At 39.2% G+C, this 23,229-nt stretch overlaps 1 protein-coding gene across 2 annotated transcripts in view; it reads left to right on the top strand.

The window, feature by feature from the left end:
* The first annotated feature begins 597 nt into the window (after nucleotides 1-597).
* Nucleotides 598-23,229, top strand: part of fam49a (family with sequence similarity 49 member A) — a 31,490-nt gene continuing 8,858 nt past the window's right edge. Inside the window, exons 1-3 of one of the 2 annotated variants that reach the window (XM_032586297.1) lie at nucleotides 598-766; nucleotides 18,644-18,696; nucleotides 23,080-23,159. In XM_032586297.1, coding sequence (XP_032442188.1) covers nucleotides 23,090-23,159 — 70 coding nt within the window. In that variant the 5' untranslated portion in view covers nucleotides 598-766; nucleotides 18,644-18,696; nucleotides 23,080-23,089. The remainder of the gene's footprint in view (nucleotides 767-18,643; nucleotides 18,697-23,079; nucleotides 23,160-23,229) is intronic. The other variant, XM_032586296.1, reaches the window with a different exon arrangement.

The raw sequence follows: 23,229 nt of genomic DNA on the forward strand, positions 1-23,229 counted from the left end.
GCAATCTATTCTTTATCTAATGAGAAGAGTACATTAATCATATGTATTTTAGAAAATTTGGAAATGTATCCATGTATGTTTTATAAAAGAAACAAAACAGCATAGAAATACTTACAGACTTGAAAAACAGGAATAAGTACGAGGAGTAAACGAAATAAATAACTAAAACTTTTCTGTTTTGACAATGTTTCAGTGTAAAAACATTAACTTCATCAAACATCTATGAAAAAAAACCCTCAGGGAATGTTGGAGTTTTTGTATGCAGACATCTCAAAACAAAATATAAAGTAAGGTTCATTACATTTTTTAATTTAGGTGAATGTAAATAACAGCGTAATTTGTCGCCAGTGTTAGAGGACATGTAATTATTATCATTAATATTGATTAGATTTTATTCTAAATCTGATTTATCTAAGAAGCCCATAAAGCGCTTCACAGCACTTTAGAAAGGACATGATTTAATGCATATCCATTGACCAAAGAAAGTGAAAAACTCATTTTAATTGGCCCATTTTGCCCTGTCCCCAAATTTGACCAATCAGAGATGAGGAGGTGGGATTCAGTTGTCTCGCGGTGGCCCAGCAGAGGGAGGGGAGGATTCTCAGTCAGTTGTTGTCTGTTGCTGCTGGGGACGCTGAGTTGGAAAGGTCGGTGTGTGTTAATGCGTGTGTGTGAAAAGTGTGAACTTCGTAAACTAAACCAGACCACTCCACGCTTCTCCGCCCACTTCAGTGAAAATACTACCCAGTGGGACCAACACCAACAGGTGAGTTCACCCTATATTTTCATTATTTTCATGTTCCCAGGACTTTCGCTTGACTGGAGTTAGAACCAAGTTCTCTTTCCCTGTGAAATCAGTGACTGTCAAACGGGATGGGTTACCGCAGAGAGGAAGCGCTAACAATGCTAGGCAACTTTCAGTGCTAACTATATGGAGGAGGTTTTTTTATGCTGTATAATTATGTCGCGGTTAAAATATGAAATGACTCGGTATTCATCCTGTTACGTGTCCATTTTGAACCTTTTTCTCTCTCTATTAAACAGCAGCACTGCTAGCAGCTAGCCCTCAAACTTAGCTTGTTACTCTTCGGCTAAATTCCACTTTTCTCCTCTATTTTCCTTTTTATGGAATCATTTAGCCAGCTACATACAGCTTTGTTACGACTGGCTGAATTAGTCGCCGTGGGAAAAACTTTGGGACTCGAGTGGGCAATAATTTATAAGGGTGTACTAGCTGTTTTACAACCTCAACCTGACAGCATAGCCTCATACCTTCACAGGCAGGTGGCTTATAGTGAAGTACTTTGCACTGCTGGACTATGTCAATGTCATAAATCAGAACAAAACCTATGTATAGCTTCACTTTAGTGTGTCAAGAGCTACCAACTCTTTACCTTAGCTGCTATTATTAACTCTGGGACTAGTTTAGTCAGTCTTGAAACTCTTTGTTTTGTCTCCGAAGTGATGAAAATAAACTCCTTCAAGTTAGCCTTGTTGCTTGTACGAGAACTAGGTCACATGGAAACTTTGAACTGCAGACTGGATGGGTGCTTAACCAAAAAACTGGTGCCTTCTGATTGGTTTCAGTGAACTGAACTGGCGCTCTTTTGTTCAAGACGACATACAGCAACAGCTGCACTCCCCAGTAACAACAAACGTATGAGTGTGTTTTCCCACATGGGTGTGTGTGTGTGTGTGTGTGTATGTCTGTCGTGTTTCAGTCAGAATAGGGCTTGGAGGGTGCATTCGCAGCATGCCTGGCATGCCAACTGAACTCAAGGTGCTGTTAAACATGCAGAACAATGGCTGGTGTGGATGAATCCTGATCTCCGCTGGAACGCGTTGTCTTGTTTTGCATGTTCGTTGGACAGATTAGCCTAGTTGTGTCTCTTGGCATTTACGTGGACACTGGGGACCCGCAGGCAGCGCTTACGGCGTTCTACTGATGCAGCGTGGAGCAGCCGGTGGGGGACCATTCAAACAAGCAAGAACATGTCATTTACAAGTTTGCTTTGGCAGGACCTGAACGCAACGTGCGTGTGTGGGGGTGTTTGTGTGTGTGCCCGAAGATTGCATTTTGTATGTGACTGTGCAAACTTTTCTTCTTGTTGCAGAAAAACAGGATATGGTCTCGAGCGCGCCGTTTATCGGTGGCGTTTTTCGCCTTGTGGCTTTAACCTGCTTGAGTCTGGTGCACAGGAAAGCCTTTGTGTTGCAGCGCAATGTATCTTGTAGTATTTTACCACTGACTGACGCTTATAAAAAAAAAGAAGACAAGAAGCAAATTATAGATCTGACAAACAAAGGAATGATTTCACTCTAATTTCTGCAAAAACAAATAGCCATCACTCCCATTAGAAGAAAACCAGCATGCACCTGATACAAGGCCAGCAAGCTAGTGTTATACTTCCCTTTGATGAGGGGAAATGCTTTGGTTGCAGCCATTTGGTTCAGATTACAAAGAAGGCATCTAACTACTGAAGTCTGCTACTTTAGATTGCCAATGGAGCTGGAAGGAGAAATGTGATATTTGCAATAAAGCTGTTCCTAAACTTTTAAGTGAAACCGCTGGAAGCAGCAGTTTTCATTTGCAGAAGTCTAGCTGTATGTCAACAATATGATGCTGCATTTGAGGTCTCACGGTGGGAGGACCAGATGATGCAAGTGAAATCATAAGATTTATGTAGAATAAGCAGCTCAAAGCCTCAATAAACCAGTGTACTCTTTTGTTGCCTATACCAAGGTAAAAAAGAAAATTCTGTTTTGTTTTTATGTTCTTACGTTGTAGGCCTGTTTAATAAACAATAATCCAATTAATTGGGTAATAGATTGAAATGAGCGCGAAAATTTCCATTTGCAATGTTTCTTATTTTTCTTTAGTCTTCAGTCCATTGTGATTTGGTCTCAACTTGCTCTTTTTTTGAAGGACAGTTTTGTACACAGAGATTTCATCATTCATTTTGTTTGTTACTTTTTTTTTGTTGCTATTTTGGATATTTAAAATGTCTTCCAGTTCCAGTGATAAATCTTCATTAGAATTTAAAGTTTATTGGCTTTTGAGAATGTGTTCCTGCATTATTAAGCCATTACCACTATATTACTTGAAAAAGGTCTCAAAACAACAATATTATCATTTATTGCAATAACTTCTGGGACAATAAATAAAGGAATATATATAATATATCGGCCAGCAAAATGTGTTTTTTTGACTGGTCTACTGACTTGTAGGCCTGTCTAGTGAGTAGACCTTTGAGAACACATTGTCAAATGTCGATAAGGATGAAATAGTATCTCCTCCATAACTTGCTTTTGTGAGTATTATGAAGAAGAAAAAAATGATACACCGATAATCAACTGACAGATAAATTGGCCGTAATATTAAGTAGTCAGCCGATATTTATGTGAAACCGATCTTATCTACTTCAGCTATTATCTGAAAATCAGCAATGTTTGCTTAACAATAGCGATTTTTCTCCTCATATTTGGCAACTTTTCAGGTAAAAGCAAATCAATATCGGCCAAAAGCGGACTCGGCCGGTCAGGCTTTTTTAAAAATCAATGATCGATCGGCCAGAAAACTGCAATCGGTGCACCCCTAGAAAAAATGGTATGCAACCTTTAAAGTCAAGACCAAATTTAAACTAAACAAACTGTTAGTTTTAGTATTCATACCCCTTTAACGTGTCCACGTTGCATCATATTACAATTATTAAATTTAATGTGTTTAATATAATTGTAATGGCATAATAATACAAGAACACATTCTCAAAGTTCAATTAACTGTTTGACACCGTAAAGTAAAATCTAGTGGTTTCTAATAGCAGGAACCAAAACTGTGGGGTAACCTCACAGTACAACTGAAGACCCTACAGTTGTCTGCCGCTGAACATTAAACTAACATCACCGTGACGACCAGGCAGCTCAAGAACATGCATAGAAATCTCTGTTTAGTAAAAATCTATATATGAAACACACCACCTCCATGGTGAGACACGGTGGTGGCTGTTTCATGCTGTTGGCAGGCTTTTCTCCTGCAGGGATAAATTCACATTAATGTGTTAGAATGGCCCAGTCAAAGTCAAGACCTGAATCCACCTGAGAATCTGTGAAAAGACTTGAAAAATTAATATTTGCAAATGCTTGTCATCTTTTTTTTCCTCTTAAAACCAGACATGATTGTACAGAGTTTTGGCTCAGGGAGGCTGAAGACAAATTTAAATCATCACTTTAAAAAAAAAAAAACAACAAAATGTGTCCTTTTGCTTTCCACTTCACAAATATACACTACTGTTGTCCCGTCACATCAAACCCCAATAAAACACACTTTGCGGCTGAAACGCCACACAGTGTGGGGAAAATCTACTGGATTTGCAATGTTTTTGCGAACTTCGGCACGTCCCTGAATTCCTCTGATGCACTGTCTTTCGTGCCCTTATCTAATCTTATCTAATCGGCCAGTTGTATATTGCCCAACGATCGCTGCTGACTCAGCCAACGCTGCCATCTGGGCTGGACAAGGGGGGAAAAAAAATTTGACACCCTCACTGGAGAGCCGCTAACAGATTTTGTGGGTGTGTAACAGACACAATCCAGAAAAAGTGTGAAAAACAATTTTACACTCCCTAGGAGTGGCCTAAAAGGCTTCAACGCTAGTGATCACCATGAATTATTTCATTTAATTTTTCTAAAATCAAAGCTATTTTAGAAATGGCTTAGAGCAATCCAGCTTTGCTAATACAAAGAGTAGAGACAGCTTTGTATCTGTTTCTCACTTCTCCTCTGCTTTGACTGGAAGTCAGCATAACCATTCATTCAAGGTCAAACCCTCCAATAGAAAAGCTTGACGCCTTCAGGAGCCCTTTCATTTTTTTATTTATTTATTTATTTTTAACAAAAATCCTAGTTGAAAGAACAAGCTTATTGTCTTAAAAGCTTAAAAATGTTTTTACCACTTAAACCCCTGAAGGTTCAATGTTCACCAGCATTAATGTTTCACAGCCTCCTGTTTTTTTTTTTTTTTATTACCCTCAAAATAATGAGTTATTTGTCTGTGGTGGACCAAGGCTGGGTCGCTGTGAAATACCAGCCCCAAGCTTCCTGTTTTACCCCAAACTAGCCGTCTGCCTGCCGCTTTAATTGTCACTGAGAACAAGTGTGTGTACAACTGTGCTGCCTTGTGACCCTGCACACTTCCCACTCACGTTTCACTTTTTATGCTCACATCCTGTCAGGTCGGCGGCCGCTCTCTGTGAGTCTGCTGTACGGCTTCGATAAACTCTGCCTGGCTGTTCTAGGTTCTGTTTGTTAGGTGTAGGTTGCCTCTCCGTTGTTAATGCATTTCTCCTTTTTATAATAATAATTTTGAAAGAATGTTGGGAGTTTTTGCGTTGTTTTTTTCGACTTGCCACTTTAGAAAACATTCTACAACCCTCTCGTCTAGTCTACAACATAACACTGCATTGCTGTAGTTTACACATCAACATTTTATCCAACATATAACTTATTTTCAAATTTGAAGTGAGGCTATATTGGCTCGATTAGAAAGCTTAATACTCAATTACATCAAGAAGAAAAATAGCAATGTGTCAAATCTTTGGCAATATAATTTTTTTTAAATTGAATCAAATGTCAAGGGCTTTTATTGTGGAGAACTCAACACTGATTAACAGGGGTGCACCGATTGCAGTTTTCTGGCCGATCGCCGATCTCTAAAAAGCCTGATCTGCCGATACCACTTTTGTTTTTCTTTTTGTCTAAGAAGTTGAGAAATATAACACTTCACACCCAATGCCTGATCCTTCAAATTTAAGTAGGCTGGGGCCAGTTTAAATAATTAAATATTAATCTAATTAACCAAACTGCTGAGATTGCTGTACATTGTTTTTTTTTTTACTGCAGTGTATTGAGTGAATGAAGGCGCACCTATGATTTTAGAACAATCAGTACAGGAAGTGCTTTTATTTAGAAAAATGAGGCACATATTTGTTTAGTTGTGAAATGATAAAAAAAAAAAAGAAAAAGTATTTTCTATGACCAGAGCTATCTGGTCATAGCCTTCGACCAGATTAGACCGTAATCTGGTCGAAGGCTATGAAGCTACAGCTAATATGAATGTGTTGTTCTAAACTAGGGCTGTGACATTAACACATCCATTTTGATTTGTTATTACAGGAAAAATAACACGTTAAAAACTGAACTCATTTAATTGCACTGCGAGATGTAAACCCATAAGCTGTCTAAATAGCTGATATCATGAATGCAACACAGGGAGTGGAAATAAACTGCTTTGAGCGTACGCGTCACTCATGGCTGTTCTATAGACGGCCAACATTTAAAATCTAAAGCCAAAAAATAGCTGTGGGGAAACGAGGCGTCCCAACCAGGCGAAAGGGGAAATAAAACAGCTGAAAATGTGTTGGCGTTGCCACGACAACATGCTTTCAATCCAGAAAGTTTACCTGTTTTTTTTTATTTTTTACTTTGTTGCATTTTGGTTCAGTCTGGGGGACGAGGTATTGAGAAAAATCCACTAAATGTGGAAGATTTAAAAATCACATTTCCACTAAAATGCCAGTCTAAGTCAATGTTTATAAACCCGACTCGCCATCTCTACATCATGCCAGAGAGAGCTGATACTGGGGGCAGGAAAGTTCTCCATATGCCCAGTTGATTTGTGTAAACCTCGTTCTTTGGGAGTTTGCATAAAAATGCCCAGAGCATCATGCTTTCTGGGACATTGGAAACTTGGAAAGCCACAGGAGGAAAAACTTGATTAGACCGTAATCTGGATTTGGGCTATGCTTATCTGTTCATTCTCTGCATTTCTGTCTTGCCCAAAAAGTCAGTGCTGCACACCACAGTTTTTGCTCTCAAGTCTTGCTTTGCTGACCTGCTGTGTGCTACTTGAACAGCGGAAGGTGTGTCACTTCTGCTCTGTGATTTCCACTTCTGTGTTTATCACCGCTACACAATGATGAGAGACTCAAATATGCAATAATTTGCATCAAATTTTAGCTCGAGTAGTTGACAGAAATAATCCAAGCTTGTTCTGTGTTACTATTTTTGGTTAGTTTACAAAAAAAAAAGAAAAGGTCTGAGTTTTTATGGGGATTTTTGCATTTATTCTGCATGTCTACAGTTACATCAACCTAGAAATGTTTTCTTTTATCGTTTATTGCAGCCTAATTACTCAGTACTATTATGACATTCGGGACACCCGTCACACTTTAGCAAGACTTAAGGCAGAACAATATGACAACAGATTGGGTTGGGCACACAGTTGTGAAACTAATTGTTTGTGAGGCAATTCTGCAAAGTTATGGCTTCAATGCAGAACCTAATTAAAATTAATCTGTTTGGTAATTAGGATTTATAGGGAGTGGTTCCTGGACTGATTTTTAATTTAATTTGATACTAGTTTAACACTGAACATCCCTTAAAGTACTATTAGTTCTCTGCCGTCCAGGTTCCTTTACTGTCTCATTGTGTGCTGTTAGCGCCTTGTGCAAGCACCTCATTTTGTAACTAAGTGTTGGTAACCACCCAGGCAGGGATGCTAAATTTACAGTGGCCACCCCAGAAGCTGCATTTATGTGTGTGTGTGTTTAAAAAAAAAAAAAGTAGTGATAATAGTGACCCAACAGTAGAGCCAGTGTTTGTGGAAAGTTGTGACTTGGTTTGTTTTGAAAAGAACCACCTCCGTTTGCCCTCCACTAAATGTACAGTTTGATTCATTTTCTATAATACCTCGGCGACAATTTTCTTGAGTTTTAAACGGTTGAACTTATTTAACAGGTACACAGAAATCTGGACTCAAATTCAAATACATTGCAGCACGTCAGCACCTTTTACAGAAGGTAAAAAATTTCCTCTTTTTTTCTGCAATAGGCTTATTAGGTTTGTAGACTATCTATATTATTGTATAAGACAGGCACCTGAAGGCTACTGGAAGCACTATTCAGCAGTTTCAGACAGAGAATTGCCCCCTCACACTGAGTGGAGGAGGGGATGTCAGTGCAAAACAAATACCTGAGGCAAGGGCTGAAAGAAAGGAAGCAAGTCTTTCATTCATTTAAACTAACATGCTTTTGGAAATTCACTACACATCAAACTATATGTAGCAATGTACAACTCCCCACCCTGAAATTATTAGAATAATATGCCATACTTATTCAATGTATTAAAATTCCAAGTGAAAATTAAAACATATTCACTAATCTAATGAGATTCCTTTAGAAGATAAACAGGCCCACCGCTGAAATGTTGCTGAAATGGTTTCACTTTACAGACGTACGCGATCATGATTGTAGGACAGAAAAGACATTTCCCTGGAATCCTTCTTCATCTGTTGGCCTGTAAATGGCATCTAATAGTTGGTAGACTCTGTTCGATTCGGGACAAAAATTGCAACATTTGTTACATTTTCAGGTGTTGCGTTTCGCTTTCACATTAAAACGAACCAAACCCTTTGAAAAACCTGTTCCCCCTCTTCCCTGTAGTGGCACTGCACCAAGAACCACTGAAGGAAATAACACAAAAACCACAGAAGATAACTTGTTTCTTCAAAATATGTAAATAAAAATGTCAGATTTTAGCGGTTGATCACAAGCTTTTGTTTTGGTTGTAATGTATTTACCCAGAATGCCCTGCGGTGTAATCACCTTCCTGCTTTTGCAGAAGTCTCTGGCCCGCTTACTATTATTTAAGTAAGTATACTTATTATATTTGCATTCGAACAGTGGCGTAATTCACTTCAGCCAAGCCGAGACCTAAGGTTTTTTGGTCACACCTCCCTAGTTAAACCAGACTTTCTAGGTAAATGAACTAGAGTTTGATTAAAGTGGATTAAACAGGACTGTGTGAACACACCCTTAAAACAAGTATTGAAACAATACTTCAGCTTTATTTATTTTGTAGAAGTGAGTTGTTCAGAATTATTACATTTACCAATTAAAGATCAGATTTTTTGCTCCTGCATCTTTGCTAGGTAGCCAGTAAATGTTTTGAGCACAAAATGAACAGGTCACTTCAGAACTGCTGTGATTCTGACTTGGCCACCTATCTCTTTCAGAGAAAGTCCTCTTTGGTGACGATTGCTTAATGCCATCCCATACACACATGCTGACAGAAGTTTCACACAAGAACCCGTCTCACGCAGACATGGCTCCCTTTGTATCTGCGCTGCTGTTGACATGCCGGACTTGGCAGAACAGAAGTGGCATTGAACAGAGACGTAGAAGGAATTTCTACGCCCGAAGTCCTTCTCTCTACTGCCAGTGGTATCCAGCCTCCTCCTTCTCTTCTCCAAATACCATACCAGTAAGTAGAAAAGCAGTTTTTTTGCTTTTCTACTTACTTTTTGCCTTCATTTGAGCTATTGTTCTCTCATCACACTTTTAAATGCCTTCCCAGTATCTCTCTATCCCTGTTCTCTGTCTCTGTGTTGACTGAGGTCCAATGAGTTCATCACTAGGGTCATTGACAGCCCCTTTCTCATCAAACTGAACACTGGGAGGGTTTTGTCCCGTCGCGCCAGAGGCCAGATGTGACGATGGGAGTTTGTATTGAGCAAGTGTAAAACCGAAGCATCAGGCCCAGCTGGATGAAGCGAAGGGCATGCCGAGCCAGCAGTTTAACTGAGTGGAGTGCTTCTGTAAGGAAGAGGAGGAAGAGAAGGCTCTGTCCTTCATTTTGGTGTTACAAGCAACTGTGTAGCTGTGTGTGTGTGTGTGTGAGTGAGAGAGAGAGCTGTGTGCTGCATTGTTTCTGAGCTGGGGCTTGTCTGAGAGCAACAACAGAAATGAAGTGACACACGACTCGGCACTGACTCCCGAAGAGTTCTCCAGGGTGGATTGAGTGTTTGTACTGCGGCCGGTGGTGGGATTAAAAGTATCAGAGAAACAACAGCGGGAAGCAAGACTGCCATTGTGGTGGCACTGGGCAGGTTTCCCCTTCTCCACCCAGTCTGCCCTAAATCCACCCACCCTCCCACCCCCCTGGCCTGTGTCCATATTAGGGCAAAACTCAGCCAACCTCCCCACAAGCTGAGCTCAGACGGTGGCCCCCTCCTCTCCCAGCACGTCCTGCTGTCACATTTGCTCCAGCAAGAGAGCCTGAAGGATACGCAGCTCGCGTAACCCAATTCAAAGGGCCACTTGGCCAGCCAGTCAAAACAGCAAAGGGATTTAATGGATGCAGGAGTACTAACGTCAGTTTGCCTGTTTCTGTGTAATGTCTGGGCTGTTGCGTGTGCCCGGTTGCCAAGTAGCTTTTAGGTACATACTGCACATGCTCAAATTTAGTGTGCAATCACACCAGCTCTATTTAGTCCACTTTAATCAAACTTCAGTCCGTTTGTCTAGAAAGTCCGGTTTGTTTGGGGAAGTGTGAATGTGGAATCGAACTCTGAGGCAGACCAAAAAAAGCAAACACTGGTCTGCCTACAAACCTAGCTCTCCAAGGTTTTCCCCAGTGTATTATAAGCCTGGTCCCCCACCAGGCTAAGTGTTGTTTATTTATTTTAAATAGTTTTTTTTTTGTACGCTCGTTTCAGTGACAATAAAGATGGATTAAACTAGGTTTATACTTGACGCATTGAATTGCGCCAGCCCTGCATCTGACGATCGGCATCGCATACAGTTATTTCCAAAATCTGATGCCTGCTCATGCAAATCCAAATTTTTGTAAATTTTAACATTTACAAAAATTTGATGGACTGTCACTGGTGAACTGTCCTAGCACTGCTTTGCAGGTTTTCTTAGAGAAACCCTGTAGGTCTCTGTATGGTTGAAGTGAACTCATGTCAAATGCATATGTGAATGCTAAGTGGACCAGAGACCCCACCAAAAGCAGCAAGCGATCTATAGCGCAGGGCACTCTGGGGAAGTACAACCAAAACAAATGTGCGAGTTTAGCGCTAGTGAGAAATGGCTCATAGTCTTTTATCAACGACAGAAGAGAAATCCTACAACCGCTAAAATCTGACACCACTCCATTTTGTTTACATTTTGTGAAGAAAGAAGTTGCACTCAGTATCTTCTTCAGAGGTTTTTGTGTCATTTCCTCTGGTCATTCTTGGTGCAGCACCACTATGGGGGTGAACAGGTGTTTTAAAGGGTTTGGTTGATTTGACACAGTGCAGTGTGAAAGCGAACAACAGCAGCTGAAGATGAAGCAAATATTGCAGTTTTGGTTCCCAATGGAAACGAGTCTACTGGACTATCAGGTGTGAAAACACCCTAAACATTACGTCAACCTGTTCAGGGTTGTTTGTGTCTGTAATTGCTCTGAATCTAGGGATGGTTATGCTATTATTTTGGGGTGTTTGCCATAAATGACCAAGGTTGTATATGGAGCTCTAGATGCTAATATCTGTGGCTGATCTTATTTCAGTCACACAGACTCTTTTTAAACAGCTGGTTTGTCCTTCCCAGACATTTTCCAAGCTACTTCCAAACAGAAGTTATTTTGGTCAATGGTGTTGATTTTGGTTTCCTGCAGGTATACAGTGGTTTGAATTGATAGTCAAAAATCACTAGGTGAGCACCCAAAAACATTACAACACTCTCAAATCACACACACAATTATGTATATATATTTTCTGTCTCCATGTGCATTACTCATTAAATTGCTGTAGCATTGCACAGTTATAATCTAAAGATGGCACAAATCATTTGGACAATACCGATACTGATCTTTGCTAGCTTGAATCAAGTGAGCATTATTAATTAGCTGTTGAATTAACCCGTGTGTGCAGTCAGCTGCTCTGTAAACACACAGCTCGTAGCTCGTGTAATTTTAAAACACTGCTACCTTAATAAGATTGTCAGAGTAACCTTGCCTCACTTGTAAGCAGGGGAAAAGTCAGTCAGAGGCCGTCTGAGTGCAGCAGTAGATTGGTAAGGGGGGAGTGTGGTCTCACTCTATGCTTCAAAGAGAGGGAGAAGACATTCTCATCTAATTATAGGGCCTTTAAGGTGTAGAAACATTTTGATGTAAAGTTAAACTTTTAAACAAACTTGGCATAACCAACAAAATTGAATTGCATTCAACTGAACAGAACTAGACAGGTCTAGTAATTTCATGGTGACACTAATGCTAGCCCTTTTACCAGACTGCTCTTTAAAAATACATAAATCTTCAAATTGCTGTCAGTGCTTTGAGGCAAAAAGAACCAGCTGATGCCTTGACTTTGAATTCACAAATGGGCCATATCATCTTGTTTTTAAGCTGTTTGAAAATGTCCTCACCTGCTTCTCTTATGGGGGTTATTTTTCTTTTTAGCTTTAGCATTCCTGAAATTTTCCTTCTGTCTAGCTTCTTCTGTCTCGGGGATTTATCAGAACTATAACAATAAGATTTAGAGTCTTGATGTCCCAGTGGTTATATCTTAAAAATGAGATGTCTGTCGCAGATGACATACCAGGCTACAGGCAAAATAAAAAAAGATCAATACATCGTCACTTTTCCTCCTTTCACTGTTTCTTTTTTTTTCTTCTTCAAAGCATTTTAATTTAGAATTTTGGCTATTCGTTAAATTCTTTTTCTCCTTTTTTATAATTTAGATTTCAGTAAGAATTTATATTTGTTGTAAAATAGTCAGTGGTTATTTAATTCTTGTGGACGTGCCATATAAGGTGATAGAAGTTTTAATTGGACATTGTTGTCATTGGTTTAATGTGACAATAAGTTGGAAACCACAGAGTTAGAATAACTAGCGTGAAAATACTTCTTTGTCCTGAACTAGAAAAAGAAGCAGATGGTCACTCGTGTCATGGCCGCTTGCACCTTGTTGCTTCTGATTGGTTTTTTCAGTTAGGTTGGGTGACACAATAACAGCATGCACGCCGGACCTGCCCTCTCTTTTGCTTTCAAGGTCAGAGGTTGGTCCGCCTGGTGGAAACTTTGTACCGTTTTGTGTGTTTTGAATGCTGTATTTAAAGAAATTGTCTAAATATGGATGTAGGTTGGAAAAAAATAGGTATGTCAGAAAATACATGACCAAATTAAAGTAAAATCCAAAGCAAACAGATGTCTTTGGACAGTTAAAGACTTGAGTTATGTACACCATTGTTTACAAGACAGTTTCGTTTCACCTCATTACACGTCAAAGAGTCGTTGAACAAACACTTTCAATTGGTCATCGGCTGAACCAGATTCCTCAAACTGCAGATCAAGTTCAGCTGGTTCTGAGCTGTGCATCCATAGCTTCCTGGTAAGTTATTTTTATATTGAGAGTTTTAATCTTTTAGTTTGTAATATTAGAATTGTAATTAACAAAACCCCAGCAAACAGAGAAAGGTGTTTTTATAAAGAGGAAGTAAATCATTAGAAATATCCTGGTAATAGTGCTGTAAATGTGCACTTTACACACAGGAAGCTGTGCTGAGCTGGTATGAGAACAAAGGAACTTAAATGTGGCTATCACACATTACAGTTCATGAGGTTTTTTTATTCAAGGGAGTAGGCTTACAGGTTTCCTGTTTCACTCTTATTATCATTTTTAAAATAAACATAGTGCTAGGTTTTTATAGACCAAAAGAATGAAGTCAAATATGATCAGATTTGTCCTTGTTTACCCTTCCACTCACAGCTCACTGAGCTGTTATGAATCCATCATCCATCCATTCATTCACCGTTGCCAGGCAGAAAGGAATAGCGACGCGTCAGACACATTTATTTACTACAGTGGGGTTGCTGTCTCCTGACCCGTTCAGTGCTCTTTAAAGGTTAACCCATCTTTGAACTCTTCAAGGGTGTCGGCAGCCAAATGTGTCTCCTCCACCCACCCTCAACCACCTATTCTCTCCATCTTTTCTAAATACGTTTGCGTTCTTGTTTTTGTACGCACTTCAGCTAACCTGGGATGCTAGTTTGCTGTTTGCTGCTTCCCACAGTAGCACACCAGCTGTTGTTGCGTGACCGGGAGTCCTGCTGGAAATGTGCGTTTCCAAGTGGTTGACATGATGCTCATCCATGGAAAATAATTGATTTGTGGCTCAATCTTGCGAACATCAGCAGCTGTGTCACCATCCAGGGTTCCTGTTGCAAGTTACAAAGAGGGGACAACAACGTATTTGGATCTGAGCACGATCTCTAAGACTGCAAGCAACTTTTTCTTAATCCTCCTTTATTCTTTTGATTGTGATTGAGCGACTGGCTCTATTCAAGGAAATATGTTTACCACAAGATTAGCACTTCTTTGAAACTCCCTGAACTTTATTCAATCAATCAATTGATCAGTTTATTCACTCGATTTAACAGATTTCGTCATTAATTCAAAAGTACATGCTCTTACAACACCTGTTAATGCACAAGTGAAAAGGGAGCCGGAAGAAGAAAAACCTGCCCCTTTCTCAATAATTATAATTTAAATTTTCGTGGCTGTATAAATTAAATTAACAATGTAAGTTGAAAACAATATTTAATTCTCCACATTATTAACTCGGAGATGTATAAGAGTTGATCATTTTACTCTTGTAAAGCGTTGTAAGGTAGCTAGTGGAATTTAGGCGCTTTCCTATTGTAGGAATTTAAATGAAGCATTAACGAAAGAAAACAATAGGTTTGTTTTAGTGAAAGTGGGTCACAGTCTGGTCCTCCCTTAGGACAGCTGAATGACTTGATTAAATGCAAAAGATCCTTATTGTTGAAGCCCATAAGAGTTTTTTTTCTTTTCAAGACAGAGTGTTAATTTTCCTTTTTTTTTTAAGTGGATCCATCTTTCCTAAAGCCATAGGAGATAACAGATGAAACATTAGCTATTTCCATAGGACATTTATGGCTGGGAAGTATGACAATAGTAGACTGTGAAGGATTGTTCAGAATCTGCCAAAACAAAGAGATTTGCTCATAGGGTCCCATAATTTTACTGTTATGAATTTATTTTGTCATTTTTTGGAAGCGATCTTTCCCACCTGGGTTTTCTCTGACAATCTAAATAATGTTTTTCACCATTTATGCCGATATCACCAGTGAAGGAGCAGCAAAACAAAGACTTTACTGGTTGCTGGAGCTTTAGAAAAATGTGTTAAGAAGCTCAGTTGAGGTAAAAGGCTCATGAATGTTTGTTTTAAAGCTCCATGAGCTGGGAGAGTCTTTTGTTTTCTACTGTAAACTGTAGTTGTTGATTATTTAAGCACAACATTAACTAAATGCATTTACATCTGGTTTCTTGGATACACCTAACTTTGTTGGCTGTTCCTAAATTTAATTTTTTTTGTATTTTATTTTGTTCAATAAACTTTTGCTTTAATTTTCGTAATTATCCTCATCACACCCATAAAGTCTCCACCCAGTTTCTATATTGGCCTTTTTGTCTTACCAGCAACTAGATGGCAGCTTTCATTATGACACACCTACATTATGACACATTTCACTGTAGGTGTGTCTTCTGTTCCCTGTGGTCAACAGGGATGTAGCTGATGTCAACATTTGTAGAGGGAAATCGTAGAGGGAAATGTGACGCATGTGGTTCAGACAGAGATTCAAGTACAATTGATTTGGATTTAAAGGCCTGCATCCATCAAACCATCGGTTTTGTCTGTAAACTGGTAAATGAGTCAGAGCAGATACTCTGAGTGCTGCATTTCTTTGTTATTTCAAGGTGATCGTGACAACGTGAATGAACAGAAATCTGTTGTTTTAAGCTTTTAGGTGCTGAGACGCAGTTTCTTCTCAGCATGACGAGTTCAAACAATGTGATTGAGATTTGATAAAAATCCAACGTTCAGGAATCCTTCAAGATAGATTCAGATTTATTCATATCCCAAATGGGCAATTGATGTTACAAGCAAGTATAAAAAGTAAAGGACAAAGTATCCAAGATTAAAAAGTAATTTTAAAAAAACATACCAAAAGGACATGAAATACAAATCAATACATAATGGGAAGAGTACAGCAGTGTATTTCATTATGGACTGACAGTTGCAACAAACACTAAATCAGGTGCAAGTCCCCCTACCATGTCCTGCATTAAAAGAGATATTGCTGTAGGAACAAAAGAGTGCTTGTACCTGCTACTTTTTATACTAAGAACAGACTTCCTTTGGTTCTGCACACACCGATCAGCCAGCATCACAAGGATGTTACACACTAAATATTCAAAAATAGAAATGATTGCACTGTTTTGTGATCGTTACCACTACGTGTTTTTTGTTGTTGTTGTCTTTTTTGGGAGGGGGGGTCCAGAGGAAAATTCCACCGAAGCTGTCGAATGACATTTCCTGAAAAACATGTTTATTTTTTCGACGTCTGCACACATCTCCCTCTGCGCTAACTGGCTCCACCACACGCTGGGATGATTGTCAGATTTACTGACTTAATATGCCCAACCAACTGGCTCTCACGCCGGCTGCACGCCTCAGTGTGCCATTGTTTCACTGAACGGCTCACTTGCTGCGATAACTACCTGGCTGCAGTGAAAAGTTGGATAGATGAGCAACTGGCTCACCACCTCATGGCAGGACGGGAATTTCTATATTTTCATCGGACATAATGTGCGCTGCTTGGTTATGATGAACGACCATTCTGGGTGCTCTGAACTCTGCAATGGTGACACCTGTCTGGCTGGAAAAACAAGAAAGATTTTTAGTTTGAGTGGAGAGCAGAATAAAAGATAAAGAGGGTTGGGCTGGAGGAAAGCAGAGAACTGGAAGGAAGCTGGCTGTATGTTTGGAGCTGTTGGTGCTGCTCTCGTCAGTCTGTGCCGTCCACATGGTGTTTTGGCAAAATGTTGGAAAGCTCCAGAGGGAACACAAAAATGTGACATCATGTGCATGTGCCTGGATATGAAGTAATATTGTGGTGAAAGTTACTCTGTGACAGACCACAGGAAGCTAACATGTTAGCCATAAAAAGTCTTTGCCATCCATTGATTCATTCCACAGAAGATTAAATTCACTCTCGACTACAGCGATCTTTGAGCAAACCATTTATGACTTTATGGTTGTTTCTCATCATTGTGATGCAACGTGTCTGTTTCTTTTGTATGAACTGATCAAATTAATACATTTATTACTGGTATTTTAACTTGAAATGGCCTGTTCTGGTTCAGTTTCCTCTCATTCTCATGAAGTCATTGTACTTTCCAGCTTTCAGGAATTTGGACCAATGGTGAGCACATTGCCTAAAACACGAATAGCACAGCTAATTTTTCCTTCAGCGCTTTTGCTAACTTTGAAAACATTTAGCATACTTAGCTTCCTCTAAATTAATTTCCCCCATAAATTATAAAGTGTTAATTTACTTGACTGTTTTATAAACTTTTAGTTAAATAAAGTTCAACATCGGTGTTAACGTTTTGACCATCAGCTGTTAAGATTTCTTCAAGTAGTTAAATGTTTATACCAATGCTCTGATTTTGAAGTGGGTGGAGATCATTTACACAGCAGTTCCGTTTCCTCTTCTTGGCTCTTCTCGTGTGGCCCCACCCCCATGATTGTATTTCAAACAAAAAACATACACAACATATAAATTATGCCAAAACTAAATCGATGCTCGAGGGTTGTAGTCTTTAATGGGCAGATATCATTTGGATTGAAGCTAGCGCTTTAGCATTAGCTCCTGCTAAATAACCGTGATGGTATCCTGCGTTACTGTTAGCGAAACTGATGTTTGTGATTAGCACACTAGAGTTATCGCAGCTAACTTTGTAGCTAGCAGCGCCCACCAGTCGTCATTAGCTTTTCCTGATATCAGCAGTGTAAATAGCCTGAAGCTTGCACATGGCGATAAATTAATGGCTGCTTTTGTCATGTATTCACCAGCTGTGCTCTTTGTTTTGCCAGAGCTATATGTTGGTAAAAACCTTGAGTTTAATTAATCTCAAGCAGGCATGGTTATCATGTTTATTGTGGAGAGCTAATGAGAAAATGCTAATGTGTTGTATGGTCTACTCTCACTGGCATTTTTTCAGTTTTAATCTATTGGCTTGTTACAGTTTGACCACGTTACTTCTCCTAATAAATATATTCTAATGACCATACAGCGTAGTATATCTAAAACAGCTAGATAACACTTAACACTAGCAAGCTGTAATTCTTCTTCAGAGAGTTGTACTCAACAATAAATTACAGCACATGGGTCTATAAAACAGCATTCTAAGGCACAACCCTTTAATATAATGTTATCAACTATCCTTAACAGCTTTATTGTTGATATTTGTGTTTGTTCTGCCTCCTTAATTTAGATCTGCTCGCATTTCGGGGAGTCTGTACGTATAGACTCGCCTGCAGTCATATTTCGACCGATGTGTTGAATGATGAGCCTGTCATCTGTTTGTTTATCCCCTCCTCTGAGTCTGGATGGAGTTACGGCCAATCACGGTGACCAGCAGCCGCCACAGTTTGTCTCAGGCTATTTAATACTCAGATAAACACGCAGCAGTCTTAACTCTTCTTCCATATGACACACAGGAGGGTAGGTTTCACCGCTGAATAATTCAGTTCTGGGTTTTTATCTCTGTATTGTTTGTCGAGTGCTTGCTAGGGAAGAAGAGAAAGGTAATTGAATAGTTCATAACGATGAACAGCTTATGTTACCGTTTTCTTTCTTTTTTTCTTTTTTTTTCTTTCCAGTTTGAACATGTTCATGCAGCAAATGTTGTTTGAACTTATTTCTTCTTTTTTTCTTTCTTTTTTTTTAGGGAACAGGAAACGAATGATCTAGACAACAACCTGAGGTCCTCCACTGGAGAAGGTACAGCTAAGGCACGGGCACCTCCACATCCAAAAAGGAGAGGAATGTTTAACCAGCTTGTTTGACTTGGATCACGATCTAATCCCCCCTCTAAGGCCCATCAGCTTGCTAACAACACGGCGGTTTACGTGATTATAGCCGGGATTAGGTTGCTCTTCTATCATTAAGCTCCGAATCCTTTTTTTTTCTGTCCAAGAAGACACTGAAGAGAGTCCATTTTTAAAGAGAAATTCCAGTTTTCTCCTGAAATTTACTGCTAAAAATTAGACTTTTTATGTCAGGTATCCAAATGTGTCTGGGTCCAAAATGAATTTTAAAAATGACAAGCGCACTGAAATGAGCATGTGGGATGTGAAGGCATTGCTGTAAAAATGTAACTTGTAAAACGTTTTTGTTTGTTTTTTTCAAAATAAGCCTAATGATCTTCTAAGAACATGTAAATTTGGAGGATTATTACTCCCAGGCTACAGGGCATAAAACTGCCTCTAAAATGAATGGAAAAAGCCTTGAGATAGCTTCACACGCTGCAGCAGGAATGCTGATGATGTTCTTTAAGTTTTCATCACTACAGTTTATCCAGGTTAGCCAATATTATACATACCCCCTGCAAATTTAGGTTTAAATAGTTTTTTGTGTTAAACTATCATGCCTTTTCAGAATGGAAGAGACTTTGTTCCATTTGTGAAGGAAGCTAAAGATAAGGGTGATGGCAAAGGGGCCTCCACGCTTTCTATTTTTTCCCATTGATTATTGAACATGACTTTTATTGTTTTTCATTTGATCCATAACTGATACTCCTTTGTCCTACATGATCTCCTAACAAGGAACAAACTTCTCGGTTGAACAAAAGTAAATTTAAACTAAATTTGCAGTGACGAGAATATGTTTGACTTTATCATATCTATCTAGTACTGGGATTTTTTTTAAGATATGTTCTTAAGCCATGACATCTTGTACATGGAAATACTTTTTTAGTTTTCAGTTGTTTCACAAACGCTTTCTCCGTATTTCCGTGAAATGCCCCTTTAATTAAGCCGACTTAATGGTAGACACTCTGGAAAAGAGGAAAGTCAAAGTTTCCACTTTCAATCCAGGCGATGCAGATGAATGGCTGTGAAAGAGGAACTGGCTTCACTAGAAAAATTCCCTGAGTGTTTTTCCTGCCCTGTGGTATTAGGGCCGCTGCCTGGAGAGGAGAACGTTTCACGTAACAAAGTGTTTTGTGTTTCTGTGAAGCTCAGCGGATATTCAAGCTGCCTTCTTTTTTGCCACAGTTTGTTCCTGAGTGCTACTTTTTCTGGGAGACTGAAGACAGCCGGGTTTAATGTGCATTCGTGCTGAAACCTTGGATTTACACAAATACTTCAGGTTCATTTTCAGGTTTCTGCGCACTTCTGCTGTTGAGCATTTTTTTCATGAACATTTTTTCTTTCAAACAATTAAACGGGCAACATGGCATGTAGCCATTCAGATATGTTGAAACTCCGGCAGCTTTTCTCATTCTGTCTGTCTTTTTCTGTCTGTCTTATTTTCTGTCTCTCGGTCTGTCTGTCTGTTTCCATCTCTTTCTGTCTCATTTTGTCTCTTTCTGTCTCTGTCTTTCTTGGTTTAACTATGTGCATACATCCCACTATTGATCAGCAGGTTGCAAAAAAAAAAACAACCCCAAAAAACACCTGCTTTTTGTTTTCTGAAACAGATTTGTCTTTTAACTTTAATAAAAACATTTGTAGCTGAACTAGTCCTACTGTAGTACCCAAAACCTGCTGTAGCCAAACCAAAACCTCATTTGGTGTGTTTTTGACATTATCATCCCGTTTAAAACACCCAGTAATCTCCATATGTCAGTTGAAAATTTTTCATCTTAATTATTTCATCATTGTTCACTGCCCTATGATGCTGTGGGGCAGTGAAACAGCCCCACAGCATCATGCTGCCACCCCGAGATTTACATCTTTATAGCTGTAGATGTTGTTTCTTACTCAGCCTCTGAGATGGGCTTCCATTATCTAAATAAAAATCTGTAGCGCGTTCTGTCTAGAGGAGTAGTCAGAAGCTTTTGGGGTCAATGTACAACTTGAACAACAGATTAATCATTTGACCCAGGAAGAGCAGTTGAAAGGCAGAGTTAATGACTTTCCTGTCAGTGATGACTGTATGTACAGTAAACCTCTGAGTGGAACTCGCTATATATCACATGTGTACATTTATGAGCAGATTTCACTGAAATGTACAAATATGTATGTAGTTCTACAGCCGAACCAGCTAACTGCTTTAAATTATGCAGGGAGATATTTCTGTTGCGAGGTTGTTATGGCAACAGACTCTTGATGCGTGAATGAAACAGAAAAAAAGTCAACTCCTTCAGCTCATGATAAACAGTTATGATTATACAGAAAAATATCCACAATAATAGTAATTTTTCCTTTCTAATAGACCCATCAGTGTAAAAGCTCTTAGAGTTTGTTCTGTAAGTATCTAAAAATAGCTGAAAACAAATGCTTCTTACATCACATTATCCACCAGAACTCATATTTATCTGTGGAGAGGCCACGTGATCTTTATCTCTGATGTTACTTTCACTTTTCGTAATTTATGAGTACTGGAGGAGGTGTAGTGAGTGAGTGTGTGGAAGAACTTGTAGCTGCAGGTTAAACTCTGCCCGGAGAAAAATCAGGCTCCTAAAGCAACATGTATAGACATGGCACCCTTATAGCCCAGCTTTTATCTTCGCTGCTTGAATATATAAACGAACCGACACTGCCCCCTTGTGGTGCCTCGTCGTGTCTGGCTGAGACTGGAATGCATATGCGTAAAAGTTGTTAATCGGTTCAAATCTGGACATATTTATATTCAAAAGCATCAAAGCAGGTCCTGTAGGGAAAACTGTACAGCCTGTTACAATGAAGGCTGAAGAGTTTCTGATGAGGACGACCTTGGAGGGGGGAGTTAGGAGGGATGAATCCTCGGCGAAAAAATAGTCGACAGCTTGCTGGAGGCTGTGCTGTGTGATTATCATGTGCACACCGCAGCACAGTGTGTCTTTTGTTGCCACTCCACCACAAACCATGAAAGTTCGAACTTTGTGTGTGAGAAAGATGTTGGTGTCTTTCGGCTCCTTTACATAGAGCGCCATCTTTGGACGTCCGACCTTAAAATTCCTTGTTAAAAATAATTTTTTGTTTGTTTTTAGTCACAATTCCAGCACCAGTGTGACGTCGGAGTCCTAACCGTAATGCTCACCCTCTTCTACGTATAAAAACCTGCTCTGATTACAGAGTTTATGACCACCCTCCACCGTTGGGGACTTTTGCCTGGAAATTACTACCTACCTGCTGCTTTTTGCCTCCAGTAAAAGCTCCAGAGTGCACAGCTGTAATTTAGGGCTCCACCCCGGTGTTAAGCCACAGACACAAATTCAAAACAGTTGAGAAGCTGGTTCAGATTCTCAGAGGGTTTTTTGGGGTACATTTAGCTCTCCAAGCCTCTTGATCGATCTGGAAACCGATTCAAACTCACATGTAACACAAAACAGGAAGCTAGTTGTGTTTGTATGAAATTAAATGAGATGAGTTTAAAATCAAAGCTCAAGCAGTTGGTGAAAAAAATTAGCAAAGTAATCATTTGGCAATAAATGGGTCTGACAAAATGCCGAACATGAAATGGTCTCTCAGAAAAAGTGAAGTTCAAACTATTGTATGGAGCTTTTTTAATCAAATTAACTTTATTTATAAAGCACATTTGAGGCAACCAGGGGTTAAACAATAAACTGTAAAATAATAACAAATGGCCACAAAACATTCAATTTAACTAGGAAAAACAGAGAAATAATTTCTACAACATGAAATGTATAACAAGTAACAAAAAGGTGACACTGAAAGATGATACAATATAGAGATGTATATATCATTCAACCAAGAACTTTGCCGTTGGATAGAAAATAAGACAGCCATCTTTCAAAATATATTTCTTGGCAGTACAGATGAATGGTCAACAGGACATAAAACTCTGCATATCATCTGCACAACAATGAAATGAGAAGTATTGATCAATGATGTGACTCAACGGATTGCCTGAATAAAAGCGGTCCAAACATGACTCCCTGAGGAACTCCTTAACTAATAGACACTGGCAGCCAGACTAGTCAGTCGGTTAAATAAATCTCATCACTGAAGCAACATGGAAAACAACAAACCTACTTGTTCACTCCGGGTGATTACCATTTTATGCCAGTGAATGTGTATTATGTGAACATAGACTGTCTTATTGTTGACTTGTGTGTATATATATATATATATATATATATATATATATATATATATATATATATATATATATATTTTTTTTTTTTTTTTTTTTTAACCCATTTATTTTGACCATCAGGTTTGCTGGAATGGGTAACCTGCTAAAAGTCCTTACAAGAGAAATAGAGAACTATCCACACTTTTTCCTGGACTTTGAAAGTAAGTCTGTGATCTGAGTGGAGCGTCATGTGTGGAGGGGGGTGAAGCCTAACCTGCTCCTGTCTCCTTT

This window comes from Xiphophorus hellerii, chromosome 15 (genome assembly GCF_003331165.1).
Source record: "Xiphophorus hellerii strain 12219 chromosome 15, Xiphophorus_hellerii-4.1, whole genome shotgun sequence".
Lineage (NCBI taxonomy): Eukaryota > Metazoa > Chordata > Actinopteri > Cyprinodontiformes > Poeciliidae > Xiphophorus > Xiphophorus hellerii.